Consider the following 20550-nt stretch of genomic DNA (forward strand, 5'->3'; position numbering starts at 1 on the left):
TGGTTAGTTGATATAAACTACTTATGAAACGTTGACATGTCTGGTAAGACATAATATACACTTAATCTAAAACTATTTTGAACAGCATCTATAATTATTTTCTAATTATAATTTTGCATGCAGCTTTTATGACCTCATTAACTGGCAATATTTAAAAATGAATGTATCACACCATCAAGATAAGTCAAGTTATTAGGATACAAGACATGTTATGTATCAATAATACATGCACAAGGGACAGAAACCAGAGACCATTCTTTTTTATGTTATTTTTATTTATTTTTCTTCCCCAGAGCACACAATACTTTTGCTCAGCATCAGGTAGTACATTTTTCTAAATTCTTTTCCTTTCTTTTTCGCCCAGAACTTAGTGCTGTGTCAGTGATGTCACAATAGTACAATATGATAAGGTTTCAACTGGAAGAGGGTTTACACACTTACATAGTGCTTTTATTGCATTGTAAACCAAAAGAAAACCTCAAAAACAAAACAGTGCATTCATTTTGATTTCCCTTTAGTCTGTGATAGACCTTTATTAATACAAGCCAAGATTCACCTTCCTCCAGTGTTGCATACAGTTAATTGTGATAGAGAACAACATAATATCTAATAAAATAAACAATTAGCCTTGAAAATATACTTTGGAGACCCAAAGACATAGTTTTTGACTATGTACAAAATTCACCTGGAAGGATATCAAACACATTTTTGATTGGGAAGAGCTCATTGTGCTTTAAAGCCTGTGTCTCTTGCTTGTTGCTTTTCATATTCAGTGATTCACAAATTGACAGAGGAATCAACATGGTCCCAAATAACATTTTTGTTCAATATATGCAAATAATATTGTACATGTACATCTTAAACTAACAGAAAGTCATTTGTGCATTTATATATAGATGAGGGCAATGAATTTGAATGTGCAATCTGTATACTCAAGCAGATGGTTTGTGATGGTTCATACATTTCTATGCCCATTGCATCTTCCCATTCAGTTTACAGTGCAGTGTATTCCTACAAATGTCTGATCGTGTCATGCATAGTCATGATTAGGCGCTTCATTGTACAATGGGATTGCATATGCGTGTATGCAAAGAGTAAAATTAGTGAACATTTAGTTAAGAGATTGTCTTGCAGATTAAGACATAAGTCATTCTGTTACGTATGTGTGATAACATTTGTAAATGTCTTTGTTATTGCATGGAAGAACAGCAGCAAGCAAAACTCAACAATTTCAGCAGCAGATATGTCAGCAAGATCATCACTTATCATGCATATAAGTGTTGATGGTAAAGATAAAAAATATATATATATCAGGACTTATTATCAGTGTTTTGAGATTCTCGAAATGCAGAAAAAAGAGGATGTTATTAAACAGTGGTGAAAATGTGTTTTGAAGCATTACATCTGACTGTTGGAACAATGGTACGATTATGTACAGTGATAAAAAAGTATTAATACAAAATAAAATATTATTATGAATCAAATTATTATTTAACAATAATTAATACGATAATAATTAAATCATCCAAAATAAATGGTCAATAATTCACAAAAGCACATTGCAGCATAAACCATGTTTCACTTCATTACAAATGAAGTTGTTACAAATAAATGTAGTTTGGGTGAAATTTTCTTTTACTTTGCTTAGTTTGTTCATTGTTTCAAAGACCAGAGCATGTCAGCCAACGCATCCAGGTTGGTATTAACCAAATTTACATTGTACCAAAAAGCCATATATAGGCAATAAAAAGCCTATTTATTGTGTCATCCTAACTGATTAAATGGTTAGATGCAGTATTACGGAGCCCCGCACATGACAGCGAGGAAATAAAATATGTATATCAAGGCCACCAATTAACTATTCATTCCCATAACTTACTAATATGTGTCAGCATGTTTTACTAATTCAAAACCTAGCATAATACAAAAATAAATGAAAGAAATGTGCTATATTTCTATAGTAATACCATATTGAAATATAGATTCTGAATCTAAAAAATGAAATACTATCAAAGCAATTAGATGTAGCTGAACACCTACACATGTTAGTCTTTTAATTTCATTACCATCTACACAAAGGGAAAACGTAGGAAAATTTTGAACTGTAATGTAAACATGGACGATGTAACATACTGCCGTGAATTATAAACAGTACAATGCTATCTGCTGTTAGTGTTTTTAGGTCTGTGTTTTAAAAGTGTGTTTATTGGTTGAAAAGCTTTGCAAGTGTTAGAGTTGAGACATGTATGAAGTGTTTCGGTAGTTTTAGTGCATTTTGAATATGAAATTATCTTCTGTTACTAGCTTAAAGTTGGTTAGGACAATAGCGAGAAGAGTTTTGAAAACAATTACCACATTATTGAGAAATGTGTCCTAGAGAATGTAAGTAAATAGTGTGCACGACATAATTTTGTTCCATGGCCACATTATACTAATTAGTTCCCTTGTTTTAGTTAAATCAAAACAAGGGAACAAATTAGTTCAACGTGGCCACGATTTGCTAAAACGGGAGAATGAATTCTTCATTTGTGGCCACAATATATGTGCATGTCATGTGCAGGGCTCCGTACTATTATATAATATAGCTTTTTTTTTATCACCTGCTGTCCCAACAGACCTGCGAACCATCAGTTGAGAACCAAAAAGTAAATAATACTACATTAGGATGTTTAGTGCAATACTGAGATCTAGGCAAAAGATGTACAAACATTCATGTGGTCTGCTTTTCATTGATCTGAAAGGGTGATATTCGTGCAATGTGGTTGTACTGTAAATACTGATGGTGGATTTACCCCGGTTGATATAAAAACGAAAGATTCCCAGTGGATGCAGTAAAAAGGACACACGAAAAGGAGAACAGGACATAAAGAAAAGTTAAAACCTTTTTAGTTACAAATAGTCCCAACTGTAATTTGAGAGTTGTGCTACATAAAGCTTATTGGGTTATTAATTATGAGCTAATCATTTAAATGAAGTGAATTGGGCAAAAGCTACAGTCTTGATACACCCTAAAAAAAACAAAAGCAACGCAGGAGGTGGAGATGTAGAGAGCTGACTGGCAGTTGTGACATGGGGTGCCTTTTCGTTGTGAGGGCATGGTATGGATGCTCTGATGCCAGTGCCAGCCTCACCCAGGAGATAAGAGTCAGGCTGGCAGAACCTGGCGGACAGGCGGCACCACCCAGGGGTTTGGGGGAAAGCCCCTTTTGATCAGCGTGGGTCTCAGCAGGGACGTTCAGACCAGTTGAATGCGTGTATACCAGCCAGAGTGTGTGTGTGTGTGTGTGTGTGTTGGCTGAAGGCCTGCAGCAGTGGTCCTGAGATGTGAAGGACGACACATGTGTTAGTGCACGGAAGGGTGTGTGCTGTCACCGTCAGTGAGGCTGGGATTGGTCCACTTCTCCTCTGGCCCTCATCTCATTCTCCATCCATCCATCCCTCCGCTCCTCCTCTTTCTAATCAGGGGGGTGGGGGGGGCAGCTGCTCTGAGCCCCATCTCATTCTGGGGCAGTGAGTGGCTGGCCTTTGAGGAATATTCTGGGCGTCTTTCTGGAATGTTCTGTGTCACTCTATAACAGTCAGAGAGCAGTGGAGAAAGGGATCATTATGGTTATAAACACCCCGGTGACAAGCTTACTGTCACTTGTTATTTCATAGTGCACCATTTTTTTTTCCTTTTGTTTATTGTGCAATACGGCCGTTATTATACTGACACCTAGTGGTCCTCACGTCAAATAAGTGTTTCAGTTAGTCATTAAATAAAACTAAAATGAAAACTATTAAAATGAGTTTTTGTTAGGTAAAATAACATTATATTATAAATACACTTTAAAAACACAACAATTAGAAATGTTGCATTGGCAACTAATTGAAATAAAATAAGTTAAAGTAGTAAAACAAACTATATAGAAATATTCATACAAATATTTGAAAAAAGCTAATAAAAATGACAAAAGCACATAACAAAATGATGAACTTTAAAATAAAAATAAAAGCTAATTAAAAATAATAATAAATACAAGAACAGTAGAATAAATAATTCGAAAATAAAACTGAGATGCCATTGTAGAAATGGCCATTTAAATTTAATGAATGAATTTACATGAATCTATTCTGCTAGTGAAAGTGTCCAAATATAGGGTGGATAACCGAGACATAATGAAGCAAGTAGTAAAAAAATAAAAGGAAACCGCCTTTGTAAGTCTGGTATAAGACATTATTTTAAATATTTTTCAAACATACTTTTCTAGATGTGTGAAAACTTTTTAATGAAGCAAAAATGACCATGTGCTCCTTTAAAATGTATTGTTGTTATTATTAATATTATTATTTTAACAATAAAAAAGATAATGTATGCAATATAAACCCTGACCGGGAAATACACATTGACGGTAATGATCGTAACTGATGAAAATGGATCCAACACTCACGCTTATTTGTGGTAGTACTCATTCAATTAGCTCCTGCGTCTCTGAGAACTGAAGGTAGAGGATGAGAGAGTGTTTAAGAGCAATTAAGCAAGTGAAGTCCATGCAGTTAACATGTCAACACTCACCTGTTGGCTAGAGTTAGCTGAGGGGGGTGTAACTACATTTTGCTCCACTAGAGGGTTCAGGGGGGCGGCGCCTGGCAGGTGAGTGGCACGCCAGTATATATCTAAATATTCGGCCAGGTGTTCGCAGGCATCCTCTAACTGATTCTCATCCAGTATAACATCAAACATTTCCTAATGCAAGAGCAAAGCAGTGAGGATAAACAGTATGTAAAAGTGCTGGGTATTGCATCTGTTCATTTGTTGCTTCGGCTGAATGTATGTGAGGGACTGGGACTGGGACTCACTGGTGGGCACTGTGCTAGTTTATCTCCAGCCATCAATTGCACGTTGAGATGTTTGCTTTGAGATTTCCCTCTGGACTTAATGAGTCTTTGAAGAACCTGAGGTAGAATGAGTGACAGGGAAAATGAGGGACAAAAGTGGGAGCAATGCTTCAGGGAATTGTATAACTTTTAACCCTGTGGAAAAAATAAGCACACTTTTCAAACACAAAATGAATTAGTCTATTATCAATGTTCAACAGTAAATATACATGCTTCACAGAATTATAATTATTTTTATTTATTTTTTCATTTTTATGAAACAGCAAATGTAACTTTAATCACAACTCCGTGTATTTAGTTTGATAACTTTGTATGGTTGAAAACACTCATTGGTCTTGCTAAAACAATTGGATAATATTTTAATAATAAAGATAATAATATTTAAATAATATCAGGGGCAAAATTACTGGCTATGGTGGAAATGATAGAGGGACAAAATGGGTCTAAAATGATATATAATTTTCAATTTTCAAAAAAAAAAAAAAAGTTAATTTTTCACTCATGGTCATAGTTTTATGATAATTGAATTATTAAAAGTAATTATTTTTATCTTTATTTTAAAATTATTTTTAAAGGCACACTATGTAACTTATTCAATCATATTATTCAATCGAATTATTTTTATTATGGATTCTTCATATTTTAATTCTCAGTCTGAGACAGGGGGGAAAATAAAAGAATAAAATAAAAGCACATTAAAAATAGATAAATGTCACTTCTCATTTTGTTCATGTTTCCTGTTGTCATGTGATTCCCTTTATGTTTATGTTTTGTTCCATGTCATGCCTTTGTTTTATGTTTGATCATTCTGTAAATAAACTGCACTTGGGTCTCTACAAACTTGCCTCCAGTGGGCTATATTGCAATAAAAGGAATTTCAAAAGGTTTCCAAGGCCATTTTACAGTAATGTGACCTCTATACAACAACACAACAGTTAAGTTTGTTTTAACATAAATCTGTGGTAAAAGAATCACCCATTTATAGCTTTATTTTAAAACAAGTGCAAATGATTTTATTGACCCGTGAAATATTGTTGCACCTTTGGAGAGGACACTTTCACATAGACAATGATGGGAGCGAGGGAGGTCTTAAGAAGCTGTGCGGGATGGTTGATAGTATCTGCATCCAAGATCACCAACTGCAGACTTTTAGCCAGCTCAAATATTCTCTCAATCTCACTCTGCACCTCCGCTGAGAGAGAGAAGGAACCACATTAATAATGAAACAACAAATGAGATCATACTCAAAAATACTTCACCACTCGTTATATTTAGTTACTATATAGCTTTACCCCTGTATGTTTGTCACTCACCCAGACTGGAGCGAGTGTTCGACCTCTCCATGATAGCTTTCTTATTCAGAACAGACCTTTTAGCCAGAGACAGATCTGCAGTCACCCGTGTGATAGAAATCCTGCCATGAAAAAAACAAAAAACATTCAGAGGACTCGTAATATAGTACACAAGTATGGACCACTTTTATGATACTTTATGGTGCTTTTTTGATATTTTGAAGCTTGACAGCCCCAGTCCCCATTCACTGAATTATACATGTATTTAAAGGCACACTATGTAACTTATTCAATCATATTATTCAATCGAAAATGTGGGTTTTGTCTTACACTGATTCACTATGGTAAGCCTATTATAAGTAAGGAATAATTGGCGACAGGCCGTTGAATTATTAGAAAAATAATGCACACCCGAGGTGGTAATGAAGTCACGACGCGAAGCGGAGTGTTATTATTTATATTATTATATAATATAATATTATTTAATATTATTATTATTATTATTATATTATTGATATTATTTATTTATTAATTTAAATAAATCTTGAAATTTGATAATTTATTAATTATTATTATTATTATTTAAATATTCAGTTTAATTTTCTATTGATTATATATAGGACTAAATACTTCATTTATTAAAATTAAACTGCATGTTCCCATTGATAGTGAAGTTAGACATTGAAAATTGCAAATCAAGCGCATGGGGCTGCATGGTTTTTCTTGTTATGAATTGTATCCTATTTTCCGTTATTACAGTTGACTACGCGAAGTGATATGGAACTGTAATGCGGCCAAGACCTGCCTGGAACTACTTTAGCCGTGCGGTTCCCTGAAAATAATTGCACACCATAGAACGTTAGTTAACCAATCAGATTTAAGCATTCAACGGCTCTGTAGTATAAGTGTTTATATTTTAGACCTAGCGGGATGGTTTTCGCGGGATTCGCACTCGCCCGTGTGTTTCGTCATATCCGTAAACAGAGAAAAGTTGCTCCAGCTACTTTCCAAAGCTTGACATGGAACACGCCAAATACTGAACCTCCAATCACCCGTTCTCAGAGGAGAGTCTGCTGGCAAAAAGAGAACATGACAAGAGCTCATAATAAAATTTTGAACTGTTGTAAAGGTGACACGGAGATGACGTTTTTATTACTCAACAGGTGAGTAAGGTAGGCTATTTTATTGAACAGATAAATTGCCATATGTAGCTCCCTAACAGAGTTCATTGTAAAGCATTATCTATTGTGAAGGGTCATTTCATTATAGTTGTTGTTGCGCTGAACTGGAATTGATTTACAAGGCAGTACCTTGTCTATTAATGGTTATAGAACCAGTAACGTCTTCAGCTAGGCAGCTTGAGATCCTTTCCTTCTCTGGTTATATCTCTTAAGCCTAGTAGTGAATGTTTTATGAGCATTAGGATAATCTCTCTCTTGTTTTTTAGTTAAGAGAAAGAACCATATTCATCTGCACAGTCATGCAGAGCTGAAGCACAACCACAACAATAATCCTCTTCTGTAAAATGCATGAAGTTTTGTTTTTTAACCACTAGAGGGCCAAATGTTACATAGTGTACCTTTAAAATGTCCACAAAAATCACCTTGTTCTTCTATATAAGCAAGTCAGTCATATGGGTTTGAAACGACATTAGGGTGAGTAAGTGATTTATTTCCATTTTTCCAAATTCACATTTTGGGTGAACTGTTCCTTTAAGCTTAGCTCACTCACTCACCTCCCATCAAACCTGTGTTTCAGGAAGTCAAACAAGGCTTTCTGCATCATATCAGTCACCTGTATCAGAGAAGATTGTGAGAAAACAAGCACACCCCAGAAACATTTCATGTATAATTAACCTGTCAATCTGAGGTAATTCAGGTCTTGAGCTATAAATAGTGTTAACATATAACCAGTGATTTTGTTGTCTAAGGAATCTAGAGGGAAAAGAAGGAGTCCTAAACGGGATTGAGAAGAATGTAAAAGGCTAATACAGTTTGGATGAGGTGGTTTTATTTAGACACAGGGTGAAAAATGAATGACTCCTGAAATAGAGAGTAGAGTCAGCAGGAGAAGCAGGTCCCTGGTGTCTCTGTTAAAGAGCTGACTGACAAATGTGTCCAGAGCTCTGTGCCACAGCTGGACTTAAATATTTCACATTCGTGAATCCTCTCACATACCATCTTACACTGCCTGAGCAGGATCCAAAAGTGGATGGTAAGAATTTACACACCATAATTACCTTCCATGGGCCATTAAATAGTATTTTGTATCATTTTATTGAAAATAATTATGTTAAATATAGTTATATATACGATTTATTAAATATAAATACAAATACTGACCATAAATATGTTTTATAGGCCATGAAACTGTATTTTGCATTTGTATTAAATTACAATAAAAAATAAACAAACTGCTATCTTTATTCCCATGACAATGGTATTATTTAGCTGTTTTTCTTTTATTTAGCATTAGCATTACCAAACATGGACGTTTTATTATTATTTTAATTTAATACTGTGAAGCTGCTTTGATACAATCTGTATTGTGAAAAGCGCTATACAAATATTCTTGACTTGACTTGACTTGACTTATTTGTGACAAACAGTGCAGGTCATTGTGTCACTGGCATATCATATATTAGATAAGTCAATCTCTGCATTGTTTTAAAATGTGATTTTGTTCCAGTGTTGCTAAAATTGAATCTATTGAAATGATTTTCTGTTGAAATAAAGCTGAAATAATATATATATATATATATATATACAGTATATATATTAGACGAATAACTTAAACTTTAAAAACTTGAAATATAAGTTTATTTTAAAGCTGCAGTCCGGCACTTTTTTGGGTTTAAAAATATCAAAAAAGACATTTTTGAAAAAAACCGTAACCAGCCAGTGTTCAAAACGATCTGCTTGCCTTACCTCGATTCAAAACGGTAAGCTTGTAATAATGATTTTAATTCCAGTGGTACTGGTGGATTTCCGCGGGAATTTCGAGCATGTCTTTGCGTCATTACGTCACTTCTGTACACATAGAGAATGAGTCCCCGGCTAGCGTGTGTGGATGATGGTGGAGATTTAGCTTAGCACTTGGTATGGCGGATCCCGAAAGTTTAAAGCGACAATCACCAGTGACAACTGGAGATTCACCAGTTGTAAAACCCAAAGACTTCGGACTTCAGAGTGGCTACAGAAAAAATATATTTTTCACGTTTTGACGTGATATAAGCAATCGTTAGATTTAATCAGCATGATATAGCTACTGCAATGCTTCCCCCCACCCCCCGAATTTGGTCAGAACAAAAGTGAATGTTACTTACTTGTTCAGATGACATTTTCCGATGAAAATTCTAATGTTGACACTTTCAAAAAGTATACTCTGAGATTGCTGATGACAGTAACGTTACAGTATCCACAGCGACGCGGCAGCCTCAATACATTGTGTTCATCCGCGCTGTTTCATGCCAATTTACTACCCACGCACAGTTAATAATTCCGCGAATAACTGCAATTGCAGATTTCTAACAGAGATGGCGACAAAGAGGAAAAACGACGGACTGCAGCTTTAACTACAAAAATTAATAAAATGAACTGAAATAAAAATGCATTAAAGATATATAGAAATATTTAAAATATAGATAAAAAACGAATAATTATGACAAGCACTAACTTTTTGACTATTTCTATTACTAACTAAAATTAAAACAAAAATAAAAATCTACTTCAAAATATGAATAAGTACCATAATATTATATAAATAATACTAAAATAACATTGTTTTGTTCTTCATATTATAATTTTGGTGACTTAAAATATAATGTCATCACATTGAGGTACAAGTTAAAGGACACACGTCAAATGATTGAGTGATGATTTCTTGTAAATGGTTCACATGTCTTTGATTTGATTGGTTCGTGTCACTTACAACAGTGAGTGTCATACTATCATTCTTACATTGCCAGTAACTGTATAAGAAACTGCAACATAATATATGCAAAGTTTTATTTACTCATTAAACTCAACTTTTACTTGCTTGATGGTAGTTAATTCTGGACCCTGCAGAATTTACCTCATAGCCTTTCAGTGAGGGGCCAACCAGAACAACCGGCCTCATGGATGGAACCACATCATAGGGTGGAACGTGCTCTGTCTGCAACACACACACACACACACACACACACACACACGCTCTGAATCTTAACTAACATTTCTCGACATCTAATGAGTAGCCTCAAGGGATCCAGTTTTTCAATAACACAGCATTAAAATATCTTACAGCGAATCGTCAGAGAGGCCAGACACTAACTGCGAATATGCAATACCACTTTTTGAGGGTCTGTGTTGCATTATGGAATCAAGGGAGCATCTTTAACCACCTACCTGCTTCTGCTTCTGTTTGGCTTGTTGAAAACAAGAAAAAGGTGTTTAAGAAAATCGGAAATACGCTGTTTTTGTGCAAAATGATGGTATACTGAAATCATGCCGACAGATAAAATCAGGGTATGCCCTAAGGGGGAATGAGAGTGGCTCAATAGTACTGGCATTACAGTAAAACAGTGATGTGTGAGAGTATTTAAATACCTCTCACCTGCAGAAGGAGGAGTAGACCTCCAGCCCCCAGATGAAGCATTCCCTCCCATTTTCCTGTTAACAACCATGAACACTTTAGAAATGATATGATAAGACATGCGGATAGCTGAATGTATGTTACTTCTGTTTGATACTTCAAACTTTTCATGCTTTTATTGTGCTTTTTTCTCTCTCAATGCCATGTAATTGCTTCTTTAGCTGACATGGCATTGAACACAATGCTTGAGTTATTAAAATTTTAAATAGAAATGAAAGATATTTAAGACCCACTTTCCTACAAAATTATAAAATTACATTTGGAATAAGTTGATTAAAATGAACTGCTCATGGAAACATAATAGCATATGAGTGTGGAACAAAATGGGAAAGACTAAATAATGACAGAATATACGTTTTTGAGTGAACTATTCTTAAATGAGAATTTAAGGCCGGTTCACACCAAGAATGATAACTATTAAGATAGATTACTATAGCTTCCACACCAATGCATGATATCATTCTCCATTCGGTTTATTATAAGCATGTGTTTAAGTTATGTCATCTGTGGCTTTAAATGCTCAAGCTCTTTAAAGCAGCATGGATTCTGATTGGCTGTCAATGTCCATTCATCAGCTGGGGAAAAAATCATTGTGAAAGTGATTCCAATGATCATCTCTCTGTGCCGTTATCATTAGTGTGAAGTGTAGTGTGGCTATTATTTTATGTTTAGAATGATTTTAAAAGCAAACTTTTAAATAGTTATCGTCCTTGGTGTGAACGGGTCTCTATACAGTATTCAATGAGGAGTAGATATGATGAAATGCAATTGTAGTTCAGACCTCTGAGCTGCTTTCTGTTCCTGTTTGATCCGCATGGCCTCCAGTTTAACAGGGCTGGGGATGAAGGCAATATCAGCCCCCTCCTTCACCAGCCTTCCGATCCACCAGTCATTATTATACTTCTGTAGGATGAGAGACAATGTGCTCAATAAAACACTGAAACATTAGCTTACTGTTTACTTTAGTTCATTGACCATCATTGATCATACCTCTTTTATGTGTAGAAAATCTTTGGTTTCAAAGTTGATGGCAGTACCCTGAACCGGACAGTCTTCATCAAGAGCCCCGCAGTAGCTGACATTGGTTCTCACTGCAAATGCCACAGGTTTGATCTACACAAAAAAGGAGAAAACATTAGAAAAGTAACAAAAAAAACAAAGAGATGTTAACGTTATGTAAAGATGAGATGTAATTGACTGTGTAACCTTGGCTCTCTCGAGCTGGAGGTGGGCCTGGCGCTCGGCCTCACGCCGAGACGCCTCCTTGTCCTCCTCCAGGGACAGGTCGGAATCCGATGGTCTACTAGTGTAGGAATCAGCTGAACTCTGCAAAAAGGACAAGAGTCCAATGTGAGAAATGCTCTTTCATATTTCATTTTTGTTTACTTTTACTAGTAAATTCATTGCATTCACTTTATATATCTTTGTCGATAATATGATTTCCTTTTATTGCTTTACTTTCAGTTCTAACATGACAATTCTTGGAAGATTTTTAGCATGATAATGGATATGACAATGTTAATGTATTTGGTCAATGCGTAATAGATCTTCTGCTGATTTTTTATATTGTTGTAGATTATTGCTGCTGCAGAGCAAGTACGTGGCCTTGGTACAGCCAATACATACACCGATACGCTGCTGTGGCATGCAAGACACACTGCTGCTGCACAAACAGCATATATACAAATTATCAGTTGCATATCTATATGGGTGGAGTAAACACTCCCCAGCTATTTAAATGTTGAGCAGCAAGCTCATTGGCTGCAGGAACCAATCAGCTTGTTCCATGTAGTGAACAATGTAAATGTCATCAGGTTGTATTAAGGAATCATCAGTCTGTGCCATTTAGGCAGTATTGCCAAGTTGTTGCCGCGGGTAGGTTAAGGTTTCCACCACCGTAAGTACGATTTCAGCACTCCAAAACACCCCAAAATGTACAAATTCAGAGGAGAATTTGGCCGCCCAATGGAGAAAATCGCATTGGGCTATTTTTGGGCTACTTTTGACAGGCCATTGATCTACTTTTGTTGCACAGACCTGGCAACCCTGCAGTTAGGCCTGATTTCACAGACAGGGCTTAGATTAAGCCAGGATTAGGCCTTAGATCGTTCAGAACATGAAGGTAGCTTTTATAAATATGCCTTAGAAAAAAACATTACTGGTGTGCAACTTGACAAAACAATGGCGGTGAGGTATTTTAAGATATGTCAGTGCAAGTTGCTTTCATTTAAAACAGTTCAAACTTGCATTTTAGTCTGGACTAGATTTATGGATTGTCTGTGAAACCGGGGGCTGGAGTTTCATGACAGAACTTGGTATTTTTATCTGACACAGCAATTGCTCCTAATGCTGTGGCAATACAAAATGTAAAAAAAAGATTTGTCATGCCAAAGCACCTTAAATTGAAATCAAAAAAAAAAAAAAAAAAGACATAGAATTATCTTTTGACTTCCAGGGGCATTTTAAATTGTAAAGGGCAACTTAAATGCTTCTGACATGTTGATATTTATGTCAAATACTTCCATTTAACCAATTATTTGAATCAATCAGGATATAGACTGTTTAATGCAGCTCAAAGTTGGCATCCATTTATTTACATGACAATTGCATATTGTAAATAGCCACCAAAAAGTATATAAACTAAAACCTTCATCATGGAACGATTATTGCTCTTGATATGATACCAGTAATTATGTTGAATAATAGAATACATAAATGCATTCACAAGCTCAACAGAAACGTGTGGTTGGTTACAATGCTGCAAAAAAAGACAAAGAAATCTGATGCAACGTAAGCAGATCTAAATGTAATGCCGCAATCAACACTTTTTATTCATTTACACATTTTCCCTTTTAATCACGACAGCCACGTTTGCCTAATTTGTGCCCCAGCCCCCCATTCATTTCCGACCCTAGAAGAAATGCACCGAAAAACAAAACACCCACTGACCCTAAACAAGTATTGAAATCCTCCATCCCTCTGATTTCCCCTCCAGACCAGCCTTTCTCTCGCTCTCTTTCCCTCCAAAATCCAGAACACAGTGAGGATATGATTTAAATATCAAAGGCAGCCGCAGGGCGCAGGTGTCTGCGACACCTACCGTCGAAAGAGATAAAGCATAATTAAGCAGACACCGGCTAAGATAAGATTCTTATGTGCGATTAAAATATACCTCCCGTCTAATGAACATGTTAATTAAAAGGCAGCCCTGCTATGGGAGGCATCTCTATCACAGAGCCAGCTCTTGGATGATCTACACCATGTTCATCTCTTTCATGTGTTCAGTTTAGAAATATACTAACAGAAAGATAGAGGAGGGCTTTGAAGCACAACAACACACAATATCAAACACATTTTTCTGGCCACTTTTATCAACCGGAAGTAACAGTGATGCAGGGTTCGCCCGCATACAGTAATCGCATCATAGTGTACTTGCTGTGTACTTGTCGTTACACACACAGTTTAAACGTACATTAACTCAGAGTTGTTTTCAGATGACCCGACAGACTAAGCAATTTTTCACTACCTGGATCGATAATGTAATCCTTTAAAAGACACGATGCATAGCAACCTCATCCGCTAAGAGTATTTCCACAACACCTTATCCACTTATAACACACATTCTATCCATTAGACATTCCCAGAAAAGGCTGCATGCAATGCTTACAGTATGTAGCGTAAAAAAAGCTATTAATACGTACTCTAAATGTTTTCAAATTTGTATCATCAGCTACAAAGCATCACTCATTTGCATTTTTAACAGACAGTGGGGTCCAAAGTCTGAGAGCACTTTTTGAAAATACATCTATTTTTAGTTGTTCTAATTAAACAATTTTGTGTTGCAAATAATATCGTCAGCAAAACAACTTGAGTGAAAGGCTGGCTAACACTTTACTTAAAGCCTTTATAATGCGTTAAAAAGGTATTCAAAATGTACAATACAATGCATTTTATCTTTTAAATAATTGTAAAAAAAGTTAAAATGCATTAACATATTTGCAGATTCCTTGTTACATCTGAAATTGGTTGTTTGTCATGCATTTTAATGCATTATACTTTCTAAAGGTGTACCAATTAATAGATGCGTATTATAATGTATAATAACTGTGGTTACAATTATTCATGAGACCATACAATGCATTATAATGGGCATTACAAGGTATAATTAATGCATTAAAATACTTTTATAATGATACATATAAAAGGCTTTAAGTAAAGTGTTACCAAAAGTTTAATTGAAAAATTATTTTGAATATCTGAATGTTTTCAGAAGGTTTATATACAAAGTTCTGTCATGAAACTCTAGATGGCGCAGACCGATGGGTCCTTGACTTAATCTGCTTGCAATCACATCATTCTCAATAGGGCACAGTTGATTGGTTCCTGCTGTATCAGTAGCCAATGAGCTCACTGAATGCTCAACCTTCAAATACTTGGTCAGCATTTGCTTTAGCAGTTGCAGTGTGCTTTCAGAAACCCTCCACCTTCCCCAGCTCCACCTGAATATATCTGCTATGGGGAATTCAATTTTAATGTGTGCTATATTGAACAGAAGCAGCAGCCTTACTTGCTCACAGCAGTGTGTTGTGTATGGTAGTAGCAAGTCTCGTACTTGCTCTGCAGCAGAAGCAATAGCCAACAGCAGAGTAGCAGATCTATTCCACCAAAACCAAACATATCAACATTGTAAAATGTCCATTGCCATGCAAACGCTCAAAGAGTTGTCATGACAGAACTTAATTTTGCTTTAATGACAGCAACACTCAAGCTGCATGAGCTCCACAATTTTGTGTAAAACATGATGATCATGATTTGAGAATGATCCAAAAGAGCATCTTGAGCTTCAGAGGATCGAAATCTCACTGTTTGTACAAAGGCTTTCACATGATTAATGTAATAATTTTACATACTTGACATCATAATGTATTTTTCAAAATCCTTAAACGTTCTGTTTATTTCTAGGTTTAAAGTACATTTTCAATCCCAGATTTTTAAAGGCATTGTATTTTGCATTTTCTTTCAACTGCTGTGCTTTGCAGGCGCATGTGAATATGAATGTTGGCAGCTCTGCATTTAGCACAACTTGTTGTGAGTGCAATAGCAGCACACAGTCAACAGGGGGTGAAAAATCAATGAACCTCCCCTTGTCCACAAGGCTTGTTAGATAACAGTCATTCATTCTCCTATACTTCAAACAGTTTCATGCCCTATTTTCATTCATATTGTCAGAATCTGATTCCCAGTCTCCATGTACGCCTGCTGCAATGTGTTTGAACATGGAGATGATGCAGGACAGATCTTGATTGTGACGAGAACAGGATCACAGAAGAATCAACTATGCAACAACAGTGCATTTTTGCATTATATTATCAGTCTATATAATCAGTATCAGAAGAAAGGCTGAACTACATTGACTGCAATTCAATTATTATTATTTTATTACACATATTTGCCCCTTGGAATTGATATTAAGGGATTTGTTTAGGTGATTTTTTAAAATAGTTTTTAAGTGTTTTTGTTTTGTTTATTTTTTTACATTTTTGAATATAAAACACACAGCATGCCACTAATTTATGTCAAGTGAATAAACCAATAAAAAGGCCAAAAATATACTATTATGAAATAAAAAATGTACCTAAGTTTATGTAAATAAATGTATAATAGAGTACATATAATACATTTAATAAAAACGTATCAATAAATATCTGTGGCATTTTGGTCACCTTTCAGTGCAATGTTTCACCTTAAAACTGGATAATTCTGAACCTGGTTAATAAAAAATATTACCGTCAAGCCCCTGGAATAGACATTTCTGCCTTTCAAAACGACATATCACCTGCTTGCAATACAATTTAAAAGCACAGCCACAGACAGATATGAGCTAGATAAAGAGAACATATGTTCTCAATTAAACATTTTAATGCAGCTGAATGCATTTGATGAGTCTGCATGCTGGTCGAAAAGCTAAGGCTTCATCTCGACTGAGAATAATTTATTCATAAAAAAGGCTTGCATGAGGATATTAATAGACTATGACCCAGGCAGAATGCATGCAAAATTCATTCACTTCACCAAAGCAGCGCTGATTGATTACAAAATCACATGGAGTGAAAATGTAATAGAGAGGGAGCGCGCGAGAGAAAATCAGTGAGCGAGCAAGAGAGAGAGAGAGAGCGAGAGAGAGAGAGAGAGAGAGTGACAGAGATAAAGTGCAAGTGAGGGAGAGAGAGAAAGCAAACTATCCCTACCTTGCAGCTGAGCAGTGCTGCGCTAGAATCGGACGCGGACATGCCTATAGACACAGCTCGTATCGGCCCCCATCACTCTGTGTCCGAGCGAGACGCGAGTAAAGATGCTGGCAGAGAGAGGGGAAGCCGAAGCCTCAGCTCTGATGCTAGCGAACGTATGCACTGGCACTGCACTCGACGCCTATACAAAATTGATGCCCTGACTGCAGCAGCCGAGCTGTGCTGCTCACTGAGAGCAAACGCCCTCCCTCTGCCGATGCTTGCCTTTCTTCCGCCTGCTCTCACATTCAATCAGGCTCCATTTTCTCCCTGCTCCACACACACTGGAGATGCGGTTCTGCAGCCAGTGTTGCGGGGGAGGAGATGTTTACCTCTCACACGAGACACTGAGATCTCATTCTCTTGCAGAAATACAGAGGTGCTTAAGAAGTGGGATGCGTGAAGTGAAACCCGTCGCATTATGATGGCCAAATGTGTTGTTATTGTGAAAAGCAAGCCTGAATAGGTAGGCTACAAATAAATATATTTAATTAGGCTACATTTAGTTTTTAAACACATGCGCCATAGTATTATATCCCTATTTTTTCTGTAGATCTATAGCCTACAAAGCACTGAAGCTTCGGGCCACATATTTGGTAAACTAAAGCTAACAGTAGGCTAGTTTTTGTCGTATTGTTGACTCTTGTATGATAAAATACACATGTTCCACATTTGTAAGCTGCTTTGGATAAAAGCATCTGCTAAATGACTAAATGTGAAATGAAAACTCGATCATTAACTTACCCTCAAGCTGTTCCAAACCTGTATGAATTTCTTTCTTCTGCTGAACACAAAAGAAGATATTTTGAAGAATATGGGTATAACCAATCATTTGATGGGACCCTATTGACTTCCATGAAAAAAATAATACTATGGAAGTCAATGGGGTTCATCAACTGTTTAGTTTCTGACCTTCTTCAAAATCTATTCTTTTGTGTTCAGCAGAAGAAAGAAATTCATAAAGTTTGGAACTTGAGGGTGAGTAAATTATGACAATATGTTTGTTTTGGGATGAACTATCCCTTTAAAGGCACTTCTGTCACTTTACTATTGTACACATTGGTATCCATTTGGTAGATATTCATATTTTTAACCATTCTGTATGCCAGGGATACTCAAACTATGCAGTTCTTTTAAAACATTTTTTAATAATAAATATGCAGTAACCAAAAATTTAATACCAACTTATTTATTCTTTTTTTTTTCCATCTTATTTACATTCAAATGCATAAATGCTTCCTATATGGAACCTATTTTCAGTACATTCAAGGACAAAAAGAGTAATCTGTAAAGGCAAAATCTGTGTGACTGCACTGTCATACTGCATGCCGTAGTTTAGTTTGTCTATCAGTGATCATACACTGACACTTTGCTTTACAATTGTTAAAAGACTTAATAAATTGCCAAACCTTTTGTGAATGAATCAGATTACTGCACTAATGCACCATATGGTAGTAGTTCCCTGGTTTCTCTAATTATTTAATTTCCTGCTTGTTCCAATGAGCAGAAGACTCCAACACCAGCACAAGCTAATGCAAAAATGAAATCAGGACCAGACTGAAGCTCACTTGTGCATGAATTAACAATGCAAACAAACACATCTGCCTGATGAGAAACAGCTGGGAAACCAATTGCACTAATGCATTTGGTGCCCTATAATGTGGAACAGTGAATTAAAAGTGAATTAAGTGTTTTTTAAATCCTATGTAAATTAATGATAATAGACTAAAAAAACAAAAAACCTTCAGTGTTTTGACCCGAAAGTCATTAAATCATACCATTTTCAATAAAGACCACTGAAATAAGTGATCCAAATACTTTTATACAACAGTTCCAGCTTTTTAAAATTCTATTCATTTCTGTTTATTTTCACCGTTTTTATCGTTCCACTTCTTTTATGTGTTCCAACTTTTTCCGCAGGTTTTGAGTCTTTGAATCATTCAGTCAACCGATTCGTTCAAACAGGCTGCTTCGTTCGTCAATGAAACAAGTGACTTCAAACAATTTGTTCCAAAACACTGAATTCATTCCTGGGAATCTCATCCTGAGATTCGCAACAGACGATTCTGCTGTGACTTGGTTTGGAACTGTTTTAGTTGGCAGGCAGAGCAAAAATACACAAAGTAAATGCCAATATTGCTGTAAAATGTACATTTCTCAATCTCCCTCTTTATTGAACTGTTGTATAAAAGCAATATCACATTTGCTCATGTTTCATAGCATTATAAAACTGGTGCAGTCTGTTCTATTGGTTACTGCATTCATGCAGTGATGCTTTTGTTATAGCACTAAGAGGATTTACCGGTCCGTTGCGATTACATTGTTTTGTATCTTTCACAGCACTGGAAGATTTTCACACAAACTCCCAGGGAGTCTTGATCTAGATAACCTCTCTCCCTGTCCGCTTATCTCTCCAAGCCTGATCCCACTGAGAGTAAATCTGTTCCGCCCAATGAGGTCGGGGATGGATGCCTTCACAGCAGCATTACTGTCCTGACAATTATAACATGATGCAGGACGCTCCACGAACACGAGGCGAGTCAAGGTGAGTCAGCTTGCACTCTGTCATAATGGGACGGTACCGAAACTGAATCAGTGGCGCATGAATAGGGACCCTTTCCCTCTTCAGTTTGTATTAAATCAGCATGCTAACAGAGGCCCAAGGCTGCCCCAGGTTGTTTGGCCCTCTCTCTGAAGCATGTGCTCTTTCTTCATTCAACTTTGTCCGCTGTGGCTTTTAGAGGTGCATATCTTGAGGCCATGCTACCGCTGTGCTTTCTTTCATACACTTAATACACATGCTTGCAAGTGGGCGAGTTTGAAAACAAACAAGGCCACATTCACTCACACATACCTCCGCTGTAACAGGGACCATAGTAGTTGGAATTATTTAATAGAAGTACATCAGAGTCCAAAAGCTATATTGAAAATCTGGGATTTAAAATCAGAAAATAATATATTGTAGTGACCCACAAGGAAGTCTGAAAGAGACATTCACCAGGGACTGTACCTTTAAGGAAGGGGAGGTAAAATGATGACGAGTTCCGGTTTTGACGCGATGTTTTGGTTTTGATATCACTCGCTGTACTGTGATAAAAAATATTGAAGTGGATAGTAAAGTTGACTCGACGCATCTCCGTCTCTTGTCTCCTCACTTACTGCACTCCACATTTGGTGACCCCGACGCGAGTTGAACACGGCTGAATTATGTCTCACAACGACGGTGGTGAAAACGCTGCGGCCGCGGCGCCGGCCGCTGCTAGCGGCGCGGTTAATGTCGGCGCTATCTACGCGGCCACCATCAAATTACCGGACTTTTGGCAGCACAATCCACGGCCGTGGTTTCAGCACATCGAGGCACAGTTCCAGCTGAGAGGAATAACACAGGACGTTACAAAGTATTTCCACGTGGTAGCGGCCTTAGATGCCTCGACGACGGCCAGGGCTATGGCGCTGTTAGA

General features: G+C 36.6%; 1 protein-coding gene across 1 annotated transcript; it reads right to left on the reverse strand.

Moving 5' to 3' along the window:
• Nucleotides 1-357: 357 nt before the first annotated feature.
• cacnb3b (calcium channel, voltage-dependent, beta 3b) lies at nucleotides 358-17226 on the reverse strand. The gene is made up of 14 exons (XM_079587345.1): nucleotides 17051-17226; nucleotides 12009-12128; nucleotides 11793-11915; nucleotides 11584-11705; nucleotides 10764-10819; nucleotides 10556-10575; nucleotides 10245-10325; nucleotides 7906-7964; nucleotides 6192-6292; nucleotides 5919-6070; nucleotides 4840-4935; nucleotides 4556-4726; nucleotides 4431-4478; nucleotides 358-3569 (listed from the first exon to the last, which is right to left on the reverse strand). Exons 1-13 carry the CDS (start codon nucleotides 17090-17092, stop codon nucleotides 4449-4451), a joined length of 1173 nt encoding a protein of 390 aa, XP_079443471.1. The 5' UTR covers nucleotides 17093-17226; the 3' UTR covers nucleotides 358-3569; nucleotides 4431-4448.
• Nucleotides 17227-20550: the final 3324 nt, after the last annotated feature.

The sequence above is a fragment of the Phoxinus phoxinus genome (genome assembly GCF_949152265.1).
Source record: "Phoxinus phoxinus genome assembly, chromosome: 18".
Taxonomy (NCBI): Eukaryota; Metazoa; Chordata; class Actinopteri; order Cypriniformes; family Leuciscidae; genus Phoxinus; species Phoxinus phoxinus.